The sequence below is a fragment of the Seriola aureovittata genome, chromosome 12, assembly GCF_021018895.1.
Source record: "Seriola aureovittata isolate HTS-2021-v1 ecotype China chromosome 12, ASM2101889v1, whole genome shotgun sequence".
NCBI lineage: Eukaryota > Metazoa > Chordata > Actinopteri > Carangiformes > Carangidae > Seriola > Seriola aureovittata.
Window position 1 is genome coordinate 5,487,046 of NC_079375.1, and position 26,295 is coordinate 5,513,340.

The 26,295-nt window shown below is 39.3% G+C and overlaps 1 protein-coding gene across 1 annotated transcript in view; it reads right to left on the reverse strand.

The window, feature by feature from the left end:
- The window catches only part of LOC130179051 (contactin-associated protein-like 4), a 107,304-nt gene that overhangs the window by 59,919 nt on the left and 21,090 nt on the right, over positions 1 to 26,295 (reverse strand). Inside the window, 3 exon segments of the mRNA XM_056391765.1 lie at positions 2,818 to 2,965; positions 9,811 to 10,004; positions 20,200 to 20,310. Coding sequence (XP_056247740.1) covers positions 2,818 to 2,965; positions 9,811 to 10,004; positions 20,200 to 20,310 — 453 coding nt within the window.

Sequence of the window (26,295 nt, forward strand, 5' to 3'; positions counted from 1 at the left end):
CATCCCTTAAAAGCTTTATCCCTGTTATATGACCTGTTAACTGACCAGAAAACCTAAATTTGACACATATTCTATATTAAAATACTCCTCATAACAAATACTTTGCCTTTATTTTTTAGAGATTTGAATGATGAAGTGTATTCACTAGTCATTGTTGGGGAAAACCTGATGTTCTCCTTCAATTTTGTTCTTTGTCTGAAATCTTTTTTTAATGATAGCTGCCGAGACACATTATGATGTTTTCTTTTGCGATGTCATGATCACAGACTAATACCAACAATGCAGTTACACTGGCTGTATTTTTCATACTGTGATAAACTGTTTTCTACGAGCAGCCATATTTCTGCTCCCTTCAGTATATTACGTTTGCTTTTCTGCTGTTCATGCTACATTAGTTTACCACTCTGCCAACCATCACAATGGCTAATAAACATGTTATTGTAACTTGAGAATATTTCCAAACCACCCGCAATATATCAAAATCCATCTCTTAAATGTTTTTCATAATCAATCTTCTTCTTCACAGTTTTAAGGGATATAAAATGGGTACATTATGAAAAATCTTTACACTTGGTGAAATAGCATGATGAATAACTGATGAGCGAATATGCTGGACTCCAGTACAAGAAGTTAGAACACAGAGACAGAGAGGCGACTCAGCACATACAGTATGAAACCTTTAACAAGCTTTGGTGCACTTTTAAAGGAGAAAGATTTTATATAGATATGTATATATATCTATATAAAATCTTTCTATATCTTTATATATGTGAAAATAATGAGTTTCTACTCTGTGATCTTAAGCTAACTACGGTGGGAAAATGTGAAGAAAGGTAGCAATTCACCAGAAAAATGCAGGCTATGAAGAGCCTGCTAGCTAGCTATTTTTCAGCTAATTACCAGGAAACTTTCCTCATAATTTCCTGTAAATTAGCCTGGTATTTAGCTGTTTATTGCTACAATATTTCCAAGGAAGGCCCAATCTTCTTGCAAATACAGAATTTCTGTTTGTCTATCTAAGGGAACTCTGGTGGATATAAGCATTTGTTTATGAACAATTTTTAATTTACCCATAACATAATTCCCTATTTCTTCATGAAAATTTCTTATAACCATCAATCAATAAACGTAACAACAAACGATTTTCTCAATTTTTCCTAATATTTAGAACCAAATTGGCTTTTCTTAGAAATATCCTCGCACTAATCAGCTTAATACAAGCTAATTTTGGGAAATTATGAGGAATGTTTCGGGGAAATTGGCTGGAAAATACACAACCTGTAACCACAATTGGCTCTTGAAATGTTTTAAGAGAAAGAAAAGGTATTCAGCACGGTTGTTAGGCTCAAGGATACATGGTGCACTTTGATGTGATACACTGAAAGCAAACATAACTTTCAGGTTTGAAGAAAATTTTTTAATTCGATGTTCAACCTTTGGCACAAAAAAAAAAGTCAAAAGGAGACAAACTTAAAAAGATCACATAGTCTGTATCAATTATGGTATCTGACTGAGCAGACTTTTGTTGTAAAAGTAGTTATTTGCATTAGTGACTAATGAAATTATTGTATGAAAACCCTTTGGAATATTTCTTGTGTCAAGCATCAGCAACTGACTAGTGACATTTCAAAAAGGTTATTTTACCGGCATATCAGCTATGTGTTTTCAAAACAAGACGTACTTTTTTCCAAATTATTTTCAAAACCTTTCAAATAAAGGGATAAACCAAGTATCAAAAATGACATTGACACTAACCGCTGTGGATAGAAACCCAGACAGTCTATATGGAAATCATACTTTCACATTCATATTTACTGTTTGATCAATATATTCAAGCTCATATGTAAACGTGTGCCGTTGTTTTTGATATTCATGAGTATGTTGTGTTTTTATGAAGGGACAATATAGTAAACAAACAGCTGAGAGGACAGAAATCAGGTCAAAGACACAGCAGGAAACTAATGCTGAGAGAAACAAAAACATTACAAACACCTGCTCTTTCAGCAAAATAGGCCAAGCAGGTGATTCCATCTTTTACTGTGAGTCCAACAGAGTTATGAAGACGATAAAGAATAAGATGAAGAGAAGTAATATTCAGCAAAGATGTAATGTGTGTAAAGATGTTCTCATCCTAAATCACAGGGAAATGAGAAATGGAAGCCACAACATGTTTTATGGCTGAAGTAATAGGAGCAGTGACAGGTTTCATATCTGTTGTTTATTTAAAAACAGAATCAGTCCCTGGCTCAAATCCAAAAAATGCAATATTTGGGTTTTTTTGACGTGATGTAATCAGTGCTGAAACGAATAACTGCTGTGTAACTTTGAAAACACATAGTGTGTGAATAAATCAGTTGCTGATACTGGCAATGGGTTGTGTAATCTGAGAAATTAAAGAGGATCAAAAAGAAGCCATTAAATCAATATGCTTTGTGTGAAAGATAAACACTGCAAAACACTGTTAACAAAGGCAAGTGTGTAAATTAATTGTGAAACATGAATATATTATCAAGAGAATGCTGCCAGGAAACCTTTGTGGTTTTTGTATCCATGGAAAAAATGTACACGGTGAAAAGTGTTTCACTTTCATTTAAACCAAATTAAATCTATAGAATGTTGAGATGTACATTCCCTATGATGGTTTCCCAGTTTTTCAGGTTCATAGAAATCCTTGATGCAAACTAAATTTCCCGAGAGGTCAGTGAACACTTTCAGCAGGTTGTTTGAATGAAACCAGTGACACCAGTTTCCAGAGATTTTTCCAGCTGGATGAAAACCGCGGAGAGCATTCTAATCAGTAAGGAAGATCAGACTTACTATAAGGACATCCATAAGTCTCCAGCCTGAGTCCGATCCGCCCGCTGGGGTTCCAGTCCAGAGGAATGAGGCGGAGGAAGCGAGCGATCGCTGGCTGCTGCAGTTTGTACTGAACCACACTGTCTGCATTACTGTTACCTGGAAAAGACTGAAAACACACAAACACAATGGAAATACCTCAACTGAGTATACATTATGCATTTATGTGACTTTGAAAATCTTATAAACACATATACATGCACAGAGAAAGTTTTTTTTCTAGTTTGCCTTTAAAATAACAGGACAAAGAGCCTACAGCCACACTTGCAGCTCTGTGAAGCAGTTAGCTAAATGCTAACATCAGCATGCTAACATGCTCACAATGACAATGCTAACATGCTGATGTTGAAGCAGGTGTAATATTTACCAATTTACCAAATGTATTAGCATGCTAACATTTGCTAATTAGCACTAAATATATAAGAACAGCTAATTAAAAATTTGACTTGATAATGGAGCTAGATGAAATGTTCAGGGATCATCAAAGTGTCATCAGTTTAACCTGAGAGGGAATATCTGCACTAAATTTGGCTGATATACGTAGAGCCACACTAACATGGCTAAACAGATGTATTTATATGGTAAATGTAAAACTAACCAGGGCTGTGTTACTAGTAATCGGGTCGGGATAAAGACTTAATGGAATAATTAATCGAATCACTGAATGGAACTGTAATAAGAATGTCATTCCACACAATACAGAGAAGAGCTTTATCCATTTATTCTCACTGCATTCTGACAGCAATACGACTGCCAGGACCTGCGCCACGATGCTCTCCAAGGTGCTGGATAGCTCCCTGGCTGCTCCTAGCAGCAGGATCAGCATCTTGGAGAGGTGCAGGCCCGGCGCCAGAATGAATATCAAATAGCTTCAGAATTCATTTGTGTTATACAGGAATGAATAATCCTAACTTCAAAGGCAGATCATTTTACCCCACATTATCTGAAATCGAGGACTGCTGTAATGCACACAAACTGTGCTTTGGGCTCTGGAAAAAAGCCTGGTGTTCAGACTTTGTCCTGTGGGCACAGAAAACCTATTGGCTTTGAGGCTTCCTCTTACATGCTGTAAGATTTGAGGGATGGATTTGAGAGAGATTAGAGCGTGTCAGATTTTAGATTTTAGTATTGAGGTAGTTACATTCATGATTTTGTAAAGGCATGGCTACTAAACATAAAACCTATTACTGGGAATGACGAGAAAGTTTCAGAGCCACAGAGACACGGAGTGTCACCGTAACCATAATAACTCACTCATGCATCTGCCTAAGAGGGGATGGAGAGATGCTGCTGCTGACTCCTCCGAGCAACATGCATGAGAATAAATTACAATATAACAGATTTGTGGATATTTCTCACTCTCCCCCCGATGGTCTGAACAAGTTGCTGCTGCTCAGTGCCGATATTGTGCTGCTCTGTCTTGTCTGTCCGTGCGCTGACTTCTTTTCACGCAGCAGCTATGAATTTTGTATTCATGATGACGACAAGCCTGTTGCGGTCGGGCCTCGAAACAACAAGATTAAGGCTAACCTTAACAAAGTACTTATTTTAACCCAAACCACAATCTTTTCATAAACATAACCAAACCCTGACGATTACGTAAGATTTACCACTTGTTTATTATTGTAACCATAACGACAAACGTCCAGTACGCCTGCAGCCAACTATGGGTCATATCAGAGATGATCTATATTGTTGTTCAGGCTGGAACGCTTGTTGACTCATCTACTTATCACTGGATCTGATACATATGAAGATGTGATTCGGATCAGATCTAGCCAACAGGAGATATATGCAGCCTCTATAGTGTTTCTTGATGTGTATAATAAAGCTGACCACTCTGCCAACCTGTTGGATTATCACACTGAAAATACACCACCTTCCCAGAAGCTAACAGTTTGTGGAAGCAGAGCATGCTGGGTATAAAAAGCTAATAAACAGATGGAGAATGAAAGAGAACTCTTACACTCTTAGTTTGACACCTTTTATGCTTTAGAAACTTTTCCTTTGTGGGAATTAAGTTCATTAACCTGCTTCATATTGAAACCTTTCTGCAGAGTATGAAGAGTATGAGCAGTGAATTGTCTCTTTCTGACTCTGGGCTCAACACCTGATGGATCGTTCTTTTCATCTCTTTCCAGCTCTCCCATCTGGCTATCTATCCTAATTACATCCCTCCCTCCAAGTTGACATCCAGGTCAACTGGCTCTCCCACTGCTAAATAAAAGCTTAGACACATAATTAACTTATTAATTCCTCTGGAATCATATGAGAGTGGAGCTGGATCTCCTCATATGAAATGTTTGATTGTAATAAAGGGGAAAAAGAGCCAGTGTCACTTTTATGCTTCCACACTGGCGACAGTCATGTTTTCGGGTTCTCATGAACACAACACCTCAGTAACGCATTAAGGGAATTCCTTGAGATTTGGCACAAACATTCACTTGGACTCAAGGATGAACTGATTAGATTTTGGTGATCAAAGGTCAAAGGTCAAGATCACTGTGACCTCACAAAACACATTTTTTGGCCATAACTCAAGAATGAATTAGCTCATTATGACACAATTTGACACAAATGTCTAACAGAATAAAATGAAGTGATGACGTTTTATATCCAAATGGTCAAAGGTCAACTTCAGTGTGACATCACAATGTTCTGCAAAAAACACTACAATACTCACTGAGAGTCAAATGACAAATCCATATCACAAACACACACAACTCTTCTCCATGCTTTATTCACTAATGAACGTTTTCTGCCATCTTATGTGCTGCGATGTTAAGCTGAAAACTGTAGTGTTAAATCTAATTCAGTGGAGCACAAGCTTAAGCAAAAAAATGGTAATAAGGTTCTCTGATTTGGCAAACTCGATTGGCAGGATGACTTTGTTTAGTGCCAGCCAAAAAGGATTAATTAGACTGTGCTCTGATCTGCAAACTCTGTGGTTAAAGTTTGATTAGATTTATGGAACGGAAACTGCTTGGTTTAAGGACAGTGAATAGCATGCACATCCAACCCCAGGTACAGAACAAAAGCAGCGTGCAAAAGAGAAGGGGAGGCAGTGATCAGTGAAGTTATGCTTTAAGTATCAATGAGAAACAGATATTGATATGTTATTGAAACAGATCTTTAAGTACCTCACTGTAGGTCTGGAACCAGGAGGTGGCTTACTGTACTATCAAAGTAGAGGGTTAAAGATATTGTGTTTGTTGTTGTTGTAAAAAAGAAGTGTTTTTCAACATTTAAACAGTCACGTAATTTCATGTATATCCCCAAAACATTTCACATTGGAGACGTGTTTTTCCTTAAGATCACCGCTTCTGAGGGACTTTTTAACCCTTTGAATACCCATGGTGCTTAAGCAGAGTATCTGTATAGTAGATTTTGGGATAATTGTATTTATTTTGTATTATCTGATTTAACTGTATGTAAAGCTATAATTTATTTGCTGCATATCCTGTATATCCTGCTTTTTGTTCACATGGATGTTCAATCAAGTTTTTAGCATGCAGACTACAGTCACCTCCAGGTTCAAAGTGACACTGTTGGTGCGTCCAGCCGGCAAACCTGACCTCCAGTCTAATGTCACACTATCTCCACCTTTTCTCCTCATAGACAACAGTCATAATTCACATGGCCACAAGAGGTCCCTGTCCGGAATATGTAAACATAGGTCATTTTAAGTGCCCGAATTAATGACCAATGCTGTTGTTGTCTCTTGAACACAATCCCATATGGTAGTGTACAAGAGTATTGTTTCTGTGTATATGTGGTTGTGTGACAGTTACTGCAAAAGACCAAAAAAGAAACATGCTTTGTGTTTCGTCTCCTCAAAGCTCTGAGCCAAAGAGAAATGCACTTTACTCAACCAGTGCCACAGAAGAGTCGACAGAATCTCATTTACTTTTAGAGAGATGAGGATGTGAATTCTCCAACACCAGCGTTTGACAGACACAGGGAGGGAGAGTGAAAGAAACATGACGAGAGAGAGATTAATTGAGAATGGGAAATCAAGAAAAATAGTGAGGAATAAAGAGAGGAGGAAGAAAGGGGAAGAGAAACAGTAGAGATTATCAAAGTGAAATGACAGAGGAACAAATGGAGGGCAAAGAAAAGCACATGTTGAGAAGAAAGAAGATGAGCAGCATTGTCAGAAAACAAAGGATAATAAAGGGAGAGATAGAGATATAGTGTATTTCCCAGAACCCACAGGATTCTGAGAAAAGAGAAAAAAGAGGATGGAGTGAGAAAGAAAGACAAAAGAGGAAAACAGCAAACAGCATCCCCACAAACATTGAAAACACTCTGGGACAGCTCTTAACTTCGCCTAGAAATTTCCAGCAAGGAGAAAGGAAGGGACAGAAACTCTGACCTTAGTGAGGAGGTGTGGTTGACCTGTTTGTTAGGTATGATGCAATCTTTTAAAAGGTGTGACTGGTTGATCAAACAAAACAAGAAAACAGAAATGCACTCTTGGTGATAATGAGCATAGTATGAACAGTGAAATCAAAAGGCCTAATCATAGAAATACCTCAGCAGCACTTCTCCATGTGATGCTCAACTACTGTCTGTGGGGTTTTTTTATTGGCCCTTTAAGTCCATACAGGTAAAAGGAAAGAATTTAATTAAAAGCAACTGCAAATAATATTAATAACCTTCAATACATGACAGTGTGGGCTGTTTGAGGAAAATATTTAAACTACTAGGAAACTCCAACACATTTTTTGCTCTTTAAATTTAATTTCCATAATATTTCTATGCTCAGCTACTGCTCAGTCCACCTCTTGTAATTTCGCTGTGCTCCCCAGTCTGGATGGAGGTATGGTGTAAGGAGCCATGGTTTGCATGGATAGCTACGGTCCACTAACAAGTGGCATCTGGCTGGAACATCATGTCCTTCAAGAAGCTGTCTCAGGCCACTCTCAGACAGCATCGTGGCATCATCTGTTGAGCCCGGCCATTCTGCAACAATGTCCAAAATCTTGTAGTACGCACAGAAAACAATGTGAGTATGGATGGTGCAGTACTGTCGACAAAAAAGTCTTCAATTTCTGATGGTGCGATAACACGGATGTGCTTCCCATCAATTATACCAACAACAGGGAAGCCCACTATGTCCATGAATGTCTGCAAGGTGTGAACATCCAGTGGAACTGAAATGAACTGCGCCACAGTATGAGGCTTCGAAAGCACTGTTACCGTTTGTGTGATCACTGTGCCGACGGTAGGTTGCGACAGACCAAAGTCATCACTGCGGCACCTTTGCATTTTTTCCCAGTTGCCATATAGCGTTAGTGTTTTGATCACTTGTGTTACAGCGTTATTGTGTTGGGTGGGAGATGTGAGAGCATCTCTAATGAGACTGACCACAGACATTATCCTCGCACAATCTAATCTGTAACGTTTCATTAACTCCCTGTCATTCAGTGTTTGGAGAATATTCTCCAGCCTCTTTGCCATTCCGCCATTTTCTCCTCTGCTAAATAAACTCTTCAGCCTTTAAACATCCTCCTCCCTACTCCTGACAGTGTTTCACCTCTTAAGGGCTAAGATGTTTTACCAGGATCTTGTCTTAAGTGTGTGGGGAAATTCTTAGAAAAAGTCATAAATCTAGGAATTTTCTTAGAGTTTCATCACCAAGAGCAACTCTTTGGATTAAGAAGTGTTATGAATACAGCCCCTGCTCTTTACCCCTGCAAGCTGGAATCCCAGAAGGGAAACATGTTGTGGTTGATCCACCAGCCCTGCCATCAACTTTCCCCTCTGACAGCCTCTCTAAGCCTGGCTGACTAACACGCAGGAGTTCATAAACACTTTGAAATGTGACTGGAATTGTGCACAGTTTACGTAGAGTGTCAGATCAACACGTTTTTAAGCTGTGAGAAGCCGCTCGCTGCTCTCCCAGAGAAGATCCTCACTGCTGAGATTAGCTGGATTCTCTCCATATGAGGAAATTGCTTCAGCTCGGCTTCTAATCAGAAGCTCCTCTCTGCAGCACTGTAACAAATTAGGCTTCGACATGAATAATGTCCACACAAAGGGAATTGCTGCACCTTTCCCATGTTTCTTGCACTATGTGATTTGGCTTTAGACTCAGTTGGAGCATGCAGGTAAGAAACACAAATATGCAGGAGTCATCACTGTGTTTGCTACACAAACAACATCAAAATTAGTTAGTATTCCAGTGTCTGTATGCTAAAGCATCTACCAGTGGAGCAAGTACAATAACAGCTTTGTATGGTTGTATGCCTCCACCATCCAGTCTAGTTGCAGTTTACATCCATGTCTGTCCAGACTCAATTATGTATCTAGTGAATACACATAATGAAATTAACTGAGAGGTATTAAGTGTATTTGCTTATAATTAGCATATGAATTCAAGTTATGGCCAAAAAAATGAGTAAATTTTTTGAATCAAAGTGAATGTTTCTACCAAATTTGAAGCAATATCACGAGAATGGGACTGAGAGATCGACAACCCGAAAACAGAAAGCCTTTGGCCACGGCTGTTGCTGGTGCGGAGGCATAATAAAAACAGCATTTACCCTCTTTTAAAAGTCAAAAAGCAAAGACGGTCAAAAACAAGATATCACAACAGAAGCTTAAATGTTTGGCAACAAGTCTGTGCATTCAGCAGTGCTCCTGCAACGGTTCATCCATTGTAAATGAAAAGGTAAACTCATGATGACTGAGTTTATCGGTACAATACACACAGAGACACGTACTGCTCGACACTACATCACTTCATACGAGATACACAAAACAAGATATGATGGTGTTATTGATCCCCGCAGGGAAATAAAGTCAATACAAGAAGGAAAAAGAATAAAACTGTAACTTGTGTCACTTGCGTGACGGGATGGAACAAACTAGTGATATAAAACTTTAATGTGATTGATGCATGTGCAGTGTGGTGTGCCACCATTTTTGATGGGACTGTTTTGGACTCACGCCTAAACTGTCCTCCTGTCTGTACTGTTTCCAGTTGTGTCCCGTGTCGCTGAACATCAGCAGGTACGACGACAGCCAATCAGAGCTGCCGTATCGCCCCTGGGTAGCGACAGCGGTGATCTTGGTCCGCTCGCCCAGGTCGACTTCCAACCACTGATACCTGTCTGAGGTGAGAGGGGACCAACCTCCAGCTCCTGCAGAGAGATGAGAGAAGAACAGCACTAAGTAAGTGATTTATTAGGTTTTCATCTATTTGGGATGAAATGAAATGGGCTTTGGTAGATGCTGAGAAATGAATTGCATTGCTTGACCTTTCACTCTGAACTAAATCTGCTCTGTTATGAAACTGGAATGAAGAAAATTGATTGAACGAGGGGAACATCTTTAAATCCATTCTGGGGCTATAATGGGATATAAATCATACTTGAGCAACTTTCCTTTGGAATGTAAATTGTGCACATTTACTATGTGATCCACAGTGACATTAGGTCTTTTCATATCCATCTGAGAAACACACATGCCATTTTATTTGTGAAATGAAAATATGCAACACAGAAAACATTTCATATTTCACTTTTTAAAGCAATGTAACAAAGGTCAGTCATCTGTGTCCAAAAATCTGTAAAATAGTTTACAAACCAATACAATACAGTCAATCAATTTAGATATCTATTAAAAGAATTCTGAGATCAATACCTAGAGTCAGATCCACACAATAGTCAGGCAAGAAAACAGGACACTGAACTTCCTTACTGGTGTAAAAATCTGAAAAAACATCCTTCAACTTCAATACGATGACAACTGAAATTCCAAACTATATTAAATCTTACAGTGTGTGACCTTGAAAATAACATTATATACATACAAGTTACACATTTAACAAACACCTGAATAACTAAATGAGAGGAGAAACCAAATGAATGCAGATGCTTCCATATGGCCTTTAACATTTATGAGGCATTTTGGAATGACTTATTTACGGTGGACTGGTCTGACCTCATGGGTCGTAGCTCAAGCTCATGGTCAAGGTGTTCCACTCGGTCCCACTTAGCGCTCCCCCTAGAGGCCCGGAGCACTTCCGTTGTGTTGCATGAACATGCAGCGCTTTTTCCTGTTGCATTTGTTTTGGGGGTTTGTGTGTGTCTTTGTTGTTGCATCGTTTCTGTATTTGCAGCGTGTTTGCTGTTAATGTCTTTGTTTAGGCTTCCCGCAGCATGTTTTTTCATTTGCAGCACGTTCCCGTTGCTTAAGTTGTTTTGTATTTTCGTATCTCTTTTTGAATCTGCATCGTTAATGAATTTGCAGCTTGTTTCTCCTTTTGGAAGTTTCTTGGGCCACTGCAGCGCGTTTGCCCTTGTCGGCCACCGTACTTATTAGACGGCACAGCGCTCTCCACTACTATCATCATCAAAACTCCCAAGTGAGGGAATATCTGAAGAGGCTCATGTTGAAACACATATTAAATATCATAAATAAAGGGCTGTCTTATATTCTGTTGATTGGTTGAGATTTTTCCCTGCAGCAAATTAAAAATGTGGTAGAGCGGAGTGAGTTCAATTATTAAAGAAAGGTGCACTATTTCAGTGCCAACCTTTCTGATGCAAAATAGCATCAACAATGGCCTTTGATTTAATAAACATAACACTGTATTTAGGTCACTGATTAATACATACAGTATTATGTAGCACAGCATTATGTAGTACATCATCCTGTATTTAAAGTTGTTAGGACATTGTCTTGTTTTCAAAATGCTTCAGTCTTAAAAAACTGTAGTGTAAATTGTTGTTGCAGTACCAGACAGTGTGTTTGTGACCGTGCACACTGCCCACATTGCATGTATAAATGTGGGTGGCGGGTGTTGAGAGAAGTCTGCCGGGATAGATAAACTGGGGTTGATTGAATGGGCTGCTACACAATAAAGACACTTCAAACACTGAAAAGTAGCCTGTGTGTGTGTTTGTGTTTGTGAGTGTGTGTGTGCCTATGCGTGTGTGCCTGTGTGTGCCTGTGTGTGCGCGTGTGTAGGAAAATGCTTTGTCAGGACAAAATGTCGACACAGAGCTCAAACACCAGATGGACGGATTCTGGTAGAGGAGGCTGCTGACCGGCATCCCACTGAGCACACACACAAACACACAGGCAGCGTGTCAGAGAGCCCTACAAAGAACAAACACAGTGAAAGTAGATTAAATGCCACTTGACTTTCAGAAAGACAATGCAGTTGTCTTCCATCCAACAGCAGGATGTCAATATTTTGGCCACCATCTGCTGCATGCAGAAGTTACTGTAGTTACAAGCTTGGTATATTATGTGTAAACATGGTTTTGGTAAGACAGAAAATAGAAGCTGAAGGCAAACTGTTTCTGTATTTGCAAGTCTATTCCACTAATATGATAAAATATAGAACAGGGTATTCACCTAATGCCAGGATCGGACTATACAACATTTAAACACCTGCTGTGATCTGGCTGAAAGACACGTCAGACAACACACTGAACCCTGATCAATCATAGCTTGCGGTCTTTCGGGCCTTGCATCATGTTCACAGGTATTCAGGCAAGGGGGTGGGGGGTGAGGGGTGGGGGGTGGTCAGTGAAAAGACTTTCCATAACAGGACTGCCAACAACTGTGTCGTCACTGAGCATGTAGTAGACAAAAAAACATTTGGTGTGCTAATCTGTCTGTCGAGGCCTCCTGAAACATCTGAGACACATAATGAGTATCCACACGACAGATGAAACAACAATATTATGTGGTCTGATCTCGGCATAATGCAAGATGTAATAGTTCTCAATTTATTACCCATTAGAAGTGCTGATTTGGCCTACTGCCTCCTCTCGTTAGCTTTGCAGACACTTTTCAAACCACTAAAGAATACCGTAGCACAACAAAACCAAACTAATCTCATCTTTTATTAAGTCCACTGATCTTTTGTCTAGCGCCGATATCAGGTCAGAAGTCTGTCATGACCAACACTTTGTTTCATGACAAGGCATTCAAAATGTTAATTGCCAGATTTCATTAGCATACTCTGTGAATATTCATGTTCCCCAGAGGAGGAGTCCTAGTGTCTTTTTGTTACCTCTAGAGTCACGATCATGTCTAAATCCAGACTTTTACACATGAAATACTAATATAATAAATAAGTAAATACTAATATGTAACTGGAAATTTGATATAAAAAATCACTGAGTACTTTCATGCTCTCCAGAATTTAAATCTTTTCACCCGGCACCACACTTAGACTAAAATATTAACTTCAGGCACAAGATACTCAAATTAAGTACAATCCCTTTTAATGAGCCACACAATTATACTTTGTTTGCTGTTATCTTCATTAACGTAAGCCATCTGAAATATTCTCATTAATTACACTGTTGGAGCATTCATGTCTGTCTCATTCATGTCTGTCTTTCTTGAAATTGCCACTTTATGATAACTGATTGAAACCCTCACTAATGCTGAACTACTATTAGTTTCATACGTTGATGTTAGAGGATATATTCCCATCCTGAGTATCATGTAGGTTCAGGAGAGCAACAGCCGGACCTTCAACAGCTATTGTTAATAGTGAAAAATGTCTGTGAACAGTGTGGATTGGCAGGTCAAGGAGAAAAACTCAGCAGTGAAAGCGAATCAGTGTCGGTCTGGTGGCCAGTGGAGCCTGATCTTTACAGAACTAAAGGCCAAAGCTAATAAGCACTTGACTAACAGACGTGTCCAGTGACAGCAGAACGGAAAAGAGCAGACACTCTGACCTTTACTCATGAAGATTAGACTGTAGAGAAAAGGAGAGAAAGATCAGAGGAAATGACTCCGAGACTGAGGGGCGTTAAAAGATTTACTGTGTCCACCCTGTCGGTATAACTGGAACTAATCTAACCGAGGTGAACTGATGGCTGAGGGTCTCAATACTTTGTTTCACGGCTGTCACTTTACATCAAAGAGATCTCCCTGTTTTTCTCCTCAGTGTCTGTCGAGCTACCAGATCCGACCACCCACTGAGAAAAGTACAAGTTAATGGAGGCCAAGAATGAACAAAGGAAGAAATTATCACTGTAGCCGAACAAATCAGGGAACAGTGAGACAGTCCTGATGGAAATGTGGTAATGTAAAACCAAATTGACAGGGACTCAGGCCACTTTATATCCAGTTTGAAACAGTATTTTGTTCTGCTTTGTTTCATTTGTTCAGTGAAGTTAAATAAACAGCGAGTTCGCTCTTTTTTTCTCTTTTATTTTCCTCTGGGAAATTTCACAGAGAGTCAACACACTGACAGTTGCCATAGTCTGACCTATTGGCCAATGAGCAGCTGCACTGGAGCAATTGGGTCCAAGGGTTTTTCTCAAGGGTACCTCAGTGGTGGTAATGAGGGAATGGCAACTCCTGCCTTTTCACTTTTCCCATCCAGATTTATCCAGCTGGTGTAGGGATTTAACCATCAACCTTCCAGTAACAAGCTCACTTCTCTCAACTTTAGGCCATCAGTTTACTACACTAAGTAACTCATTATTATTTACATTGTGTCATGAATAGATCCTCATATACAGAAAAATACAGTACGCAATACGCAAATACAGTGTTAATTTAGCTACATGGGTATCATTACTACACAAGTTACCCAAGTCAAGCAAAAATGTGCAAATATTACACAGGATTGTTATTTTCATAAATGCAAACACTACTAAAAAGTATGGGCTACATCTAATACAGCTCATAATATTCGCATACAGTAGTGGATGGAAACGTGCATTCATTCATATTTTTATTTTGCTGATTTATCTGGATATTTGGGTAAAGTCTGCTTTACATTTGGATGAAAACCTGGCTACTGTCCTGAGAAGAGTGAAAACACTTGTGGGGTGGACTGGCTGTGCAGGGACTTTGAAAGTAAAATTGACGTGATCTCACACTAGCATTTTCCGGTGGTGTTCCCAACAATCTCTGTCCGCACTGAAAGGTCTAAACAATCATAAAATGGCTGAATCTCTTCTTCTTTCCACCTCTTCACACTCTTTAAAATGACATGAAAGCACAGCCCATGTCTGGTTTTCTGTTTTCTCCATATATACACCAAAATATATTTTCAGATTTAGCCCTTTGGGAGATCATGTTTGAAAAGCTCCATTTTGGGCTATGAAAAAGTTTGGCTTAGTGTGGATAGAAAGTCAAAACAGAGAGAAAAAGATGTGTTTTCTGTTGCTGGCTGAGTGTTCATGTCATCTTTGTGTAAGGTTAATGTAGAAATAATATGAGTTGCAGCACGGCGCCTGGTCGAGCCTGGCTGCTTCTCATCACTTCACTATGAGGAGCAGATGGATGGATAACTAAATAAATGACTGTTTCATCATCAATAATGCACTGATATCCCATCAGACAGCTAAAGAGAAGGAGACAGGCTGAATGTGAGACAGTCATGTAGAGGGACAGAGAGGCAGAGAGGAAAAGACCAAAGAGGCAGAAAAGAAACTTGGAGGCAGACAGGTAGTTGGACAGAGAGACAGGCAGCTTAAAGGGAGAGAGAGAGGCAGCTGGAAAGACATGTAACAGACAGACTGATATAAGTGCTGGGCCCAGAATGAGCACTGGTCATTTGCATGAGAATACAAAGTCTAGAGGGTAATTTCAGCTGCCTGATAACATGTCAGTCGGACAGAGAATCCAACAGGAAGCTAATGGGCTCAGTGCTGCTCTGACAGCAGCAGCAGGCTGGAGAACACTGCAGGTTCTCTGCAGACAAAGCAGGAAAGATTTCCATTTTTCTAAATATGACACTGCAAAATGGGCAGAAAAGTCAAAATATCTTTTTTTAGGATGATTAAATCTTATTTTTTCATATCCATGATAAATTTTATTGTAAAGAACAATTTGCATTAAAGATTATAAAACTTTTTTCAATGTAACTGTTCTTCATATGCCTTAGTAGGATATTGGATCTAACTGAAAAAGTAATTTAACAGTAGGCACACTAATATTACAAACATATATTTAGAGACAACGTAATGTTTTTACTCAGTTCAAGAATTAAACCAATCTAATTTAATAAAAAAAAATAAAAAAAATGTGTCTTTGGTAGTGTCATTGTTTTGCCAAGTACTTTTAAGAAAAAAGAAGGTGCTCAGTTTGAACCCTGGTTTGGCCAGGAACTTTCTGTATGGAGTTTGTATGTTCTCCTCATGCATGGGTGAGTTTCCTCCACCTTATTGGTAAGGGATGGATGGATGGAGATTAGGGATGAGAAGTAATAATAGGTAGTAGGTCATTTATTGCAGTTACTTTGACTGGGATCATGTGACCAGGAAAATAAAATAAACTGCATGCACAAAGATAGTCCATAGAAATGCAAGTGTTGTTTTCAAAAGTGAAATTGAGTCTATCTGAAATTGAACTGTAATGACTGAATACTGAACATGACACAAGATAAAGATCAATTCCTGAATAACTTGTCATTCTTTCACACTTGCTCCCACCCAATTAAAGTTTAATTCCACCTTCAAATTTCACTCTTTGACAAAATGATTACTGTGGACTTCTTTCAAAGTCCATTCCAGCATGATTGCAGTGGCGTCACTGATAACTGTCAGCGTTGCCTACCAAAGAAAGAAAATGTTTAAACATGGACGCTGCTATTAACATTTGGCAAGAAGACAGAGCTGACTAAATTAGTTCTCACCAATGAAAATGAAAAAGAGACTGCAGACGGAGTGAAACTAATGATTATAACACAGGACAGACTGTACAGAAGGACAGGAAGATGGACAGGTACAATTTAGATAAAGGAAGAGCGGAAGTGGAAAGACGAAGTTGAGAGAAAGAGAGGAGGATTTCAGTAGAGCAATGAAAGAAAAAAAGTCAGAGGGGGAATCAAAATGAAGAAGAAGAGAGACCATCGGGGAGAGTGAAATAGTCCAGTCATTCATCCTCCAGTATCCTCTTAAAAGGCCATTCATCGCCAGTCAATAGACTATCATGGCTTTTTATCCACTTCTGTTGTCAGACTCAGAGCCATCAGACCTACGCTGTGCTCAGCCTTGTCAGGTTAAAGTCTGAGGTACAATGTCACGTCCTCTGGTCTCACTGTAGACAGAGACTGGACAACCGCTGGGTTTTTATTAAGTGCCTGCTGTCTGTGGAGAAAATAGGATACAAGAGGTTTTTGTTTCCCTCAAGCATGGCGGCAGTTTTTTTTACAACATTATTTTTAGTCAGCATGTGTCTTCAGACATCTTCTATTCTCGTAGTGTCCATGGACTTTTTAGTCCTCTGGCTTTATGGATGGCAATGTCAGTATGTCTGTCCGCCACTCTGGTCTAGACTGAAATTTCTCAACAACTATTGATGGATTTCTATGAAATTTTGTACAGACTTTCATGGCCTCCAGAGGAAGAATCCACAGGACTTCAGTGATCCTCTGACTTTTCCACTGATGAGAACACCAGTTCAAAGTTTTTACTTATTTAGTGAAATATGTCTGTCTAGTATAAACTAGCCCAACTGGGACCCTAATTTTGCACGGATATGCATGGTTTCCAGAGGATAAGTCCTCATGACTTTAATGATCTCCTGACTTCTCCTCTTGTGTCGCCATGAGATTAACATTTGTAGTTTTCAGTGAAATGTGTCAACAACTGTTGGATGGATTGCCGTAATTCTTGTTTATGACATTTATGCCCACCTGAGGATTAACTGTAATAACACTGGTGATCCTTTAAGTTTTCATCTGCCACCATCATCCAATATGTTTATGCCTTGTTTTGTACACAAACAATTTTTTTTCAACAGATTCATATCAGTATGTTTTATATCATCAATTTTGGTACAAGGATATATTGGCACTCTCATGTAACATTAATAATATGTTGATATACGCAGTACCTGGGTGATTCTCACTAGATATCAATTACAATGAGATTTGAATGTGAGTAAAGTTATAGATTCCAGCTGCAAGACTTTCTGATTAAATCCCTTGTAAAGGTGCTGTGTAGGTGGTATTCCCAGACTCTGATAATCTCTGTTCACTTAGTGGGTAAATGAATTGAGAGCGAAGCTGCTCCTCAGAGAACAACAGGAGGAGGCAGAGTGTTAGCAGCAGCAGCAGGAGATGGAAATGAGATGGAGACATTCATTTATTCATCGATTTCCTCAGCAAAGCAGTTGGGATCGCTCCCTAGGATCCTGCACCATGAATGTTGCTAAGGAGGAAATGTGACACACACACAGCTTTCCTAATCTGCAGACTACATACTAGAGCTAGATAAGGAAAATATATGGATATTGCAGCAGTTCTGCAGTGACTGTTAAGCCACTGTATGTGCTGATGAAGCAAAAATCCATCTAAAATATCATGCAGTAAGATATTGACAATCTGTTTTCTATTAATTCCCATGTATTTTGTGATAAGGTAATCTAAAGTAAAAAATTTGATCCACTATTAATCGTTCAACATCAACCCCTCTGGATACACCAAAGTCTAATTTATCAGTACATATATTACATGTTCATATTCATGTAGTCTTTCATAGTACTAGCAATCTGTGAAAGATCTACTTGGTGTCTTGGTGGTGGACTGCTGTCTCCTTCTACTGTAATTTACATTTCAACTAAGTAAGTCCTTTTACTGCTGACATGCTTTGCTATATGTACTGTATATGCACAAAAAGCCTGGTAGCAGAAAGATACTTCCTCAAAATGCATTCTGGTCTATTGAGTATTGTTTTTCTGTCCCTATTATGATAGATTTCTCTCAAATCTATTGTTGTCACGTCTCATCTGTTAAGTCACTGTTTTCTGTTATATTTTGAAATACTTGCCTGACTTGTCGTTTCAGTTCCTGCCCTCATGTGTCTTCCGCCCTTCATCATCCACACCTGCCTCTAATTACTCACATGCCCCTGGTGTTCCTGGTGTTTCCTCTTCCCCTCTGCCACATTGTCTTTGTTACCTTGTGTGTGCACAGCTCACTAGCAGTTTCTCCTAGTGTTTGATTCCATGGTTATTGACTTAGTTTGCTCTCTATGGGTCTGAATTTTCACTTGCTCCCTGTCTGGACTGCTTGCCTGTGTCACAAACTGCTCTAACTTCAGAAAAACACGTTTACCTTTTTTTTTTTTTGTTCAAAGGAAGTTTTTCAAGGCATTTTAAGTGTTCGTCAGCCATTGTGAAGTAATAAAGAAGTAAAAAGTAAAGAAGAACTTCTTGTAAAACTATACTATAAAAATAGTCACAGTTCACAGTTTTCATTAAAGAGTTTTAACCGCAGTTAATGAAAGACCAAGAAATGTCAGCAGCATTAAAGCAGAGTGGCATTAGACCAGCAAGTGTCAGCAAGTGTCAGCAAAGGACACCAATGAAATTTAGCTCTTACATTCTGTACTACCTGAGCTACAGTATCGCTGCAACCTCCGACCCTTCTTTTCTTAGCACTGACAGTATATAATGTCTAGTTTAATGTCTGTAAATCTGATTATTCTACTACACATCAGACTTTCGAGAGTTTAATTTTGTCGTGTATCATTACCACAGTAAAGAGTCTTATCAGTCCATTAACACAAAGTCAGATGAGCAAACAGAGAGACAGAGGCTAGCAGCATTTAGCAGCAAAGACACTGTATTTAAAGTCTCAAGCAGCAAACCAAGGACTACAGTTTTCTGCCGGCTCATCTTCCATCAGTTTCCCAGGTGGTGAAAATCATTCAGATCCAGATTAAACTCATCTCATCCTCCCAGCTGATTCTGGGCTTTGATGTCAGGATAAAGCAGCGAAGCCTGTTCCCTGCAGAAATCTCCACAACAAACCGTCATCTTCATTTTGTCAAAGCCTCACATCAGCATCCAGCACAGGACTCCCTGCTGGGTTTCCATGCTGGACGAACAAACACCTTTCACATTTATCCTTCTGATATAAACCCTCAATACAAACGGCCCCTATAGAGAACAAAGACGATACAAAGCAACTACTGCTTGTTCTCTCTTTTAGATTGTCTTGTCTCTCTGAAATTATTCTGATCCTCCGTCTCCCTCTAAACTGGTCACCTGTGAGTTACCTGTAAGTCTTTGTGAATCCACTAAAAACTTTCCTGTTTGTTTTGTTTTGTGTTCTGAGCTTAAACAAAGTCTCTACTCCCCTGAGACCCACAGCCACAAAGCAGCTCCTCAGTGACAGATGAGAGATTTGGCTCTGCTTCCTCTCTATTGTCTCTGTTAGACTCATGTAAACCATAGTAAAGAAACAGTTTACATCTCCTCTTGGAAAAAATACAGAAGCATTATAAACATTATTCCAGTCTGCCCAATTATGTATCCAGTCTGGTCAGTTCTGTTATATTACCCAGGTCAAACACAACATTATCCACTCCTGCATCAAATTTGACAATGGAAATTCTTCCTCACCTTCTCTCCTGTTGAGTTTGGCGAAGCCCGGTGCGTGGCTGCTGGACAGCTGGGAGGAGCTCCTGAAGGACGATGGCGGCAGATTGGACACCAGTGCGCTGTCACACACCTCTGTGAGAGGCAGAAACAAAACACACCTTGTTAAGTTATGTTTTTAAAAATGCTTTATCTAAAACTGTCATCTTTAAATCAAATATTTTCTCTGTCACATATATTTTAATTTGAGAGTTGGGACAATTTGTCACATCTGTTGTCAAGGCTCTGAATGTTTCTTTACCGTTTCTTACCCACTCTTTAAATCAGCTTCACCAATAGTTTCTCTTATTAAGTCAAAGGCGCATGTTAACTGTGTGATTGCGCAATCCAAATCTTCATCTAAACAGCGTGTAGGTTGCTCGTTCGGAGGTTATTGTTGTTTCCTGTAGCAAAGCGGATTTTGAAAACAGTAACAGGCAGGGGAAGTGGAGGAGAATGCTGCCTTGAATAGGCGCCAATGGCAGGCTTATACTTACAGCCTACATCTGGTGAGTCAGCCTAATCTGCAGATTATTTTTTCAAATCATCAGTGAATTCAAAAAGAAAAAAAATGACAATCACAGCTTTGCAGAATCTTCAAATGTCTTATTTTGTCGGATCAAAAGTCCAAAACCCAAAGGTGTTCAGTTTACTAATCATAAATAACAAAAAAAAACATTTGATATGTGTCATTTTTTCACCTTTCTTTTTTTGCTTGGAAAATTGATCAAAGGAATTAATTATCAAAATAGTTGCAGGTTATTCTTCTCTTTCTCAATCAAAAAACTGATTATTCAACTAATCTTTTCAGCTCTAAACAAAAGCATTAATTATTAGTCATATCAGTCACAATTCAGCTATGTTGTTTCAGCCATTTCTGCAGAGTTTTTAGCAATAAAATAAGAAACCAGTTGGTTTGCAGAGATTTCAAGCAAATGTTCACACGTTTGAGAGCACACACAACTTTGTAACCTCACAGCAACATCCATTCAGAGGGAAAGAAACTAATTTAAGAGACTCGGAAAAGTATAAATAGTTGGATAGAGGTACTACAACACTTCCTCTGAGTGATAGAGGGTCAGAAAAACAGAATAGCAGATGTTGTTGGGCAGGCGCATCACATCTTTTAGCCTCAGGAAAAATCTCGGAGTAGCTGAGAGAAGAGTAGTCGTGCATTTTTATCTTCCAGCTGCAGGTCAGCTCAGTGAAAACTGGCCTTTGACTTTACATTCCAGTCTCTCATTGAGCAGTAAGTAAGTTCACAACAGCAGGTTGATGTAGGAACGTCTCGTCTCTTAGCATGAGAGAAAATCATAAATCAAAAAAGCACTTGAAGCAAAGCGTCCAAACGCTTCTCGAGAGCTGAGTGGTTCGGAGAGCAGAGGTCAACAGCAAAAACCACACTGAGGATACCACAACATCAGACACAGCAGGGGATGGATTATTCTCCGTCTCTTACTCTGAGTGAAAAACTGTTGCATTGGTAAAAACAGCAGGACGGGAGCTCACTGATGGTGTGTGATGAAAGTCTTGTGTCTCCAAATTATCCAAGCTTTTCAGGAGCAAGGTTTCAGAGTTTATTCAGTCAGGTTTTTATTGTTTCATGAGAACAAAGGTTGCAGTTTTCTTAATCCTTTAAGTGACATTAACAAAAAACTTTTTGAGTCTCTTACTATTACAACATGAGTGGCAGAGCAGAGTCTAATCACTGAGAAGGAAGCTTAATGTTCCCCTGGTGGAAACAGGTCTTTCAGCTGTAATGGCACCATATTAGATGAATGAACAGTGTAATAATGTGCGGTTGGATGAATTAATGGTGTAATTCTGCCAAGATGGATAAATGAACATTGTAATCATGTCATGTTGTGGAGATGAATGGCGTCCTGACTGGCTGATTGCAGGTCGGATATTGATGGAGAGGGATCAGTGTTGTCAGAGGAAACCTGCATGTTCACACAATTTAATGGTTTATGGACGATCGACTGCAAAAAATAAACCCATTATATGTTATACATACCACAATGATTAACAGTAATTTAGCTTGCTTTAATTGGCATCTGCACCACATTACACAGGAGCAGCTATTTCATTTGTTTGTTAAATTTACATTACACTGAGAAAACACAGTAAACAGTAAAAAGTCACAGTAGAAATGAATGTTTGTTTTATGAGATGTTCTGAGGTCTGAGCAGTGTAATTATATCTCACACAATAACACACACACACAGATTCATGAACATCAGCTCAATAAATATTCATAGTTTCCCTCTCCAGCTCCGAACTGTAAGTTAAAGCCAAACTAACGCTGCCTCCATCTGAAGCCTCTCTGTTAATGGATGTTGTTCTCCACCGCTGAGACAAGAGCCTATTACTATGATTCACACTGCGGTCCGATCTCGGCCCACAGCTCTGACAACAAGGCTTTAGCTTCGATTACTCTGTCAACATTAGTGTACTTCACCTCAACAACTCAAGGTCTTCATCTGCCTCTCAACATCCTCCACAGACTGATGATTTCACTTTTTAAAGAGGAAGAACACTCCATTATTGGGCAGTTTTTTTAACCTGGGTCTTTAACAAGCTGATCAGACAGATTCCACAGCAGCACTGTTATTTATCCTTAGTTACAGTGACTGGCATGAAATTAAAATTGCAGCATTTTTCATTTAAATCATTAATATTGTTTCACTAGCTGAACTGTGATATCTTGGTATAATTACAGTGTTCAGAGAACTATTACTGTAAAAGTCTCTCAGCTGGTTTCCTGCCAATATGGAGGCAATTAAACACAGTGTAGAGGCGAGAGTCTGCCCTCAAAATAACAGTCTACAGTTATTTTTATCTTGTTATGTTATGTCTCATTATAGATGTGGTAATGACTTACTACACATAGCACCTTTAAAGACAAACATCCTAAACCATTTTCACCCCGGTGCCCAGCTTATCAAATTTGCAACTCCCAACCCACACACAAGCATGTGAGAGCCTCGATGGACTCGCAAATTTATCAGCAATATGCAAGTGTCAAAAAAAAAGCTGTGTTCATTAAATGCTTGCGATAAGCCAATGAATGATGACACCTGTGGTTACTCGTGGTTATAGCAAGTGTCTTAATTTTGTACAGGTCCCAGTTCCATTTGAAATGACACAAATATGGATCAAACAGGGAGAAGCGACAGGGATCAGCTGAGAGGATATGTCACACTGGTTATAAATAAAGAATACTAAAGATTAAAAAAAAAGTCACCGCCATTGTGCGACCACTGTTCCACATTATGTGAAATAACCACCTGCATCAGCTTTTGTCTTCCATCTCTCATCCAGTATATGTATCACTTCCTGTGAATCCCTTCTGTATGGTTATGCTTTTTAATTCCCAGACTCTGCTATACCAGTAACAATGAAAAATACTAGAGGCAAATACAAAGGACAGCTACTGCAAAAAAATTCTGGCCACAAATAGCATCAGACATGGGGTTTGATATAATTAAAATATTAAAGCTGCTAAAGGATTGCATGATTACTTGTAATGTGAAAGAGGTCATGGATAGTAATGACCTCAAAGAGAATGATATTCTGTTTTTAGTGTGACTTTGTAACCGGGAACTACAGATGAAAAATAGCCTCTTTAGTCCGGAGGCATTTATAGCAATATTTATTTATGTGCACTGTTAAATACACCAGTAAATAAATGATCAACAAACTCAGCTCTTCCCCTCAGCTCTACAGAGAATTGTAGCCTCTTTTACATAATTGTTGGCGCTGGCTTTACTACAATTTTAATGTTTTTAGTTCAGTCTCACTTCTCTCGTCAACCTGGTTTACAGGAGGAGCAGACAAAAAGGGAAAAGCTGTAAAACCAGCCAAAGGAGGTGGTGGACACCAAAAACAGAGCTAAATATTGGCCAGAAAATGAATGAATAAATGCTAATGTTGCTCTGCATCTGCTGGATATCCAAACAGGCAAATGTTTGAAACAAATCCAGCATAACAATTTTATGAGGTAATAATATATTAGTTGTCAGAAGAGAAAATCAGTTAAAGTAGCTTTAAGGATTATAACTTTAGTTTCAGATATTCAAATTAAGAGTTTTAAAGTCTGTTAATATTTAGTCCAGCTGCTTGTTAACATCAGAATACTTCAATCTTAATCTCAGTGACACCGTAGCTCTTTGTGATGGTAAAATTATCTATCTCAGTCTAAACTCTGTGCAGGACAGCTTCTTGTAGCAGTTGTCATATTACACTTACCATTAACTATTCCATCATTAGTCAACAGAGTGGTTTTGAGCTTCATACATATTCAATTTCACTGTTTTAAATGTGGTCCAGCTATTTGACAATCATCAGAAGGCCTCCAGCTCTTTGGTCCACTGAAACTCCTCCTGATAATCTTTATCATTGCAGGCCTTGGCTTCGGAGACACTTGTTCATGTGGGTGGTGGGGACTCCTCAGTGTGAAAAGCAGGTGAATCTGAAGAGGTGAAATGAGAGGCACGGCTCTCCACTGCTGAGTGCTGTAATCCCTGAGGAGATAATGTGTGGTGAGAGCGCAACCTCGCTGAGGTAACACTCCACAAAGAGAGAGAGAAAAAGAACCCGCAGATTAAAAACACCGGGCCACTTTTCCACAGCGGAGGTTTGGCATTTAAGAGTGGACGCCGCTGTAGGTGTGACCAGCGGAGCACAAACACAGACAGCTCAGAGGAAAATGGAGCTAAATGTTGAATACCTGTTGGACTCTGCAGCCGCTGAACCTCAACACTGACCCCGGCTGAGAGAGCTTTCCTGAATATTAAACTACTGCACCGTCCTCCCCTGCAAAAACAGCACAAAAACAAATGCGCCTCCTTTCTCTTTCTGTCGGCCTCAACGTGTGATCGAGGGTGAATTCACTAAAAACCTTTTTCTCCTGGCGTTTACATTTTAGGCATCCAGGTTAACAGGGGAATAAACTGCAATTCCTCAATAACAAGCAACATTCATGAAAAGCAGATGTCATTCAGAGAAGAGATGAGTGAGGACATGATCTGCCAATCTTTAATAGGACATAAGGATTGACTCTACTGTCTGATTTCTACTGCGGCATGGAATAACAGCATTAAGTGGTCTAATACTGGCCCACAAAAAAGAGGTTTCTGCCTCAGGTGAAACAATAAAAGAAGGGACGTTGCACAAACCTCAACCAGCAAGGACAGGAAACCGTTATGCTGACATCTGAGTGATAAGAAATATATTTTCATTCCAAGCAAATATCCTCAGGTAAACCAATCCATCACCCTCTGGCCAATCCATCCATTCGCACAGTGTCAGGTTTATCATTCAGCCAAGTGACAAATGGAGAGTTTGACAGCATAAAAAAAAAACACACCATCAAATATATTTAATCAGCACTGACATGGCACACTAATACCAGAGACAGGGAGGAAGGCCACAGCTCATTCACCTGCATTGTCCACTTCTTTACTGTTTTGCTGAATAACAAAGTGCGCACACCGGAGACCCTGAATACTGATGAGCTCCATCCATCACCTCAACAAACAGCAGTGAACAGGAGGTCCTGCACTCCAGAGCTCCATAAGCCCCACAGACCCAGAGTTCAGTGCCTCTTAGTGTGAGTCGAGCCGACTTATTTACCCATTCAGAGCACATCGCAGTAAGCAGTAAGGATAATGAGGCTCCTTGTTGCTCCAGACCTCCAATAATCCTCCTCAAGCAGAAAACATCAATGTTCATTTTACTAATCTGTACAACTTCTACCTCCAGTTTGACCCAAAGGCCTGCTCCTCCCCGTTTATACACAAACAAAGAAAGCATTAAAAATAGAACATAGTGAAATACTTTGAGTTTAGCTTTTCTTTTACTCAGCTGGTTTTCTCACAATCATAGGAAATAAGATAAACTGAAAAACTGCATTCTGAGTCACCAGGTAAGGTTTTTCAGGAGCTGTTGCCAAAAAATAACTTAAAAAGTAAAAACCTTATTCATCATCAAGTCTCAAGCTTGCACCAAATTTTGTACATGTTTTAAAAGTGTATCACATTGCCTAATCTTAATCAATCATAAAAAAACCATTAAGTC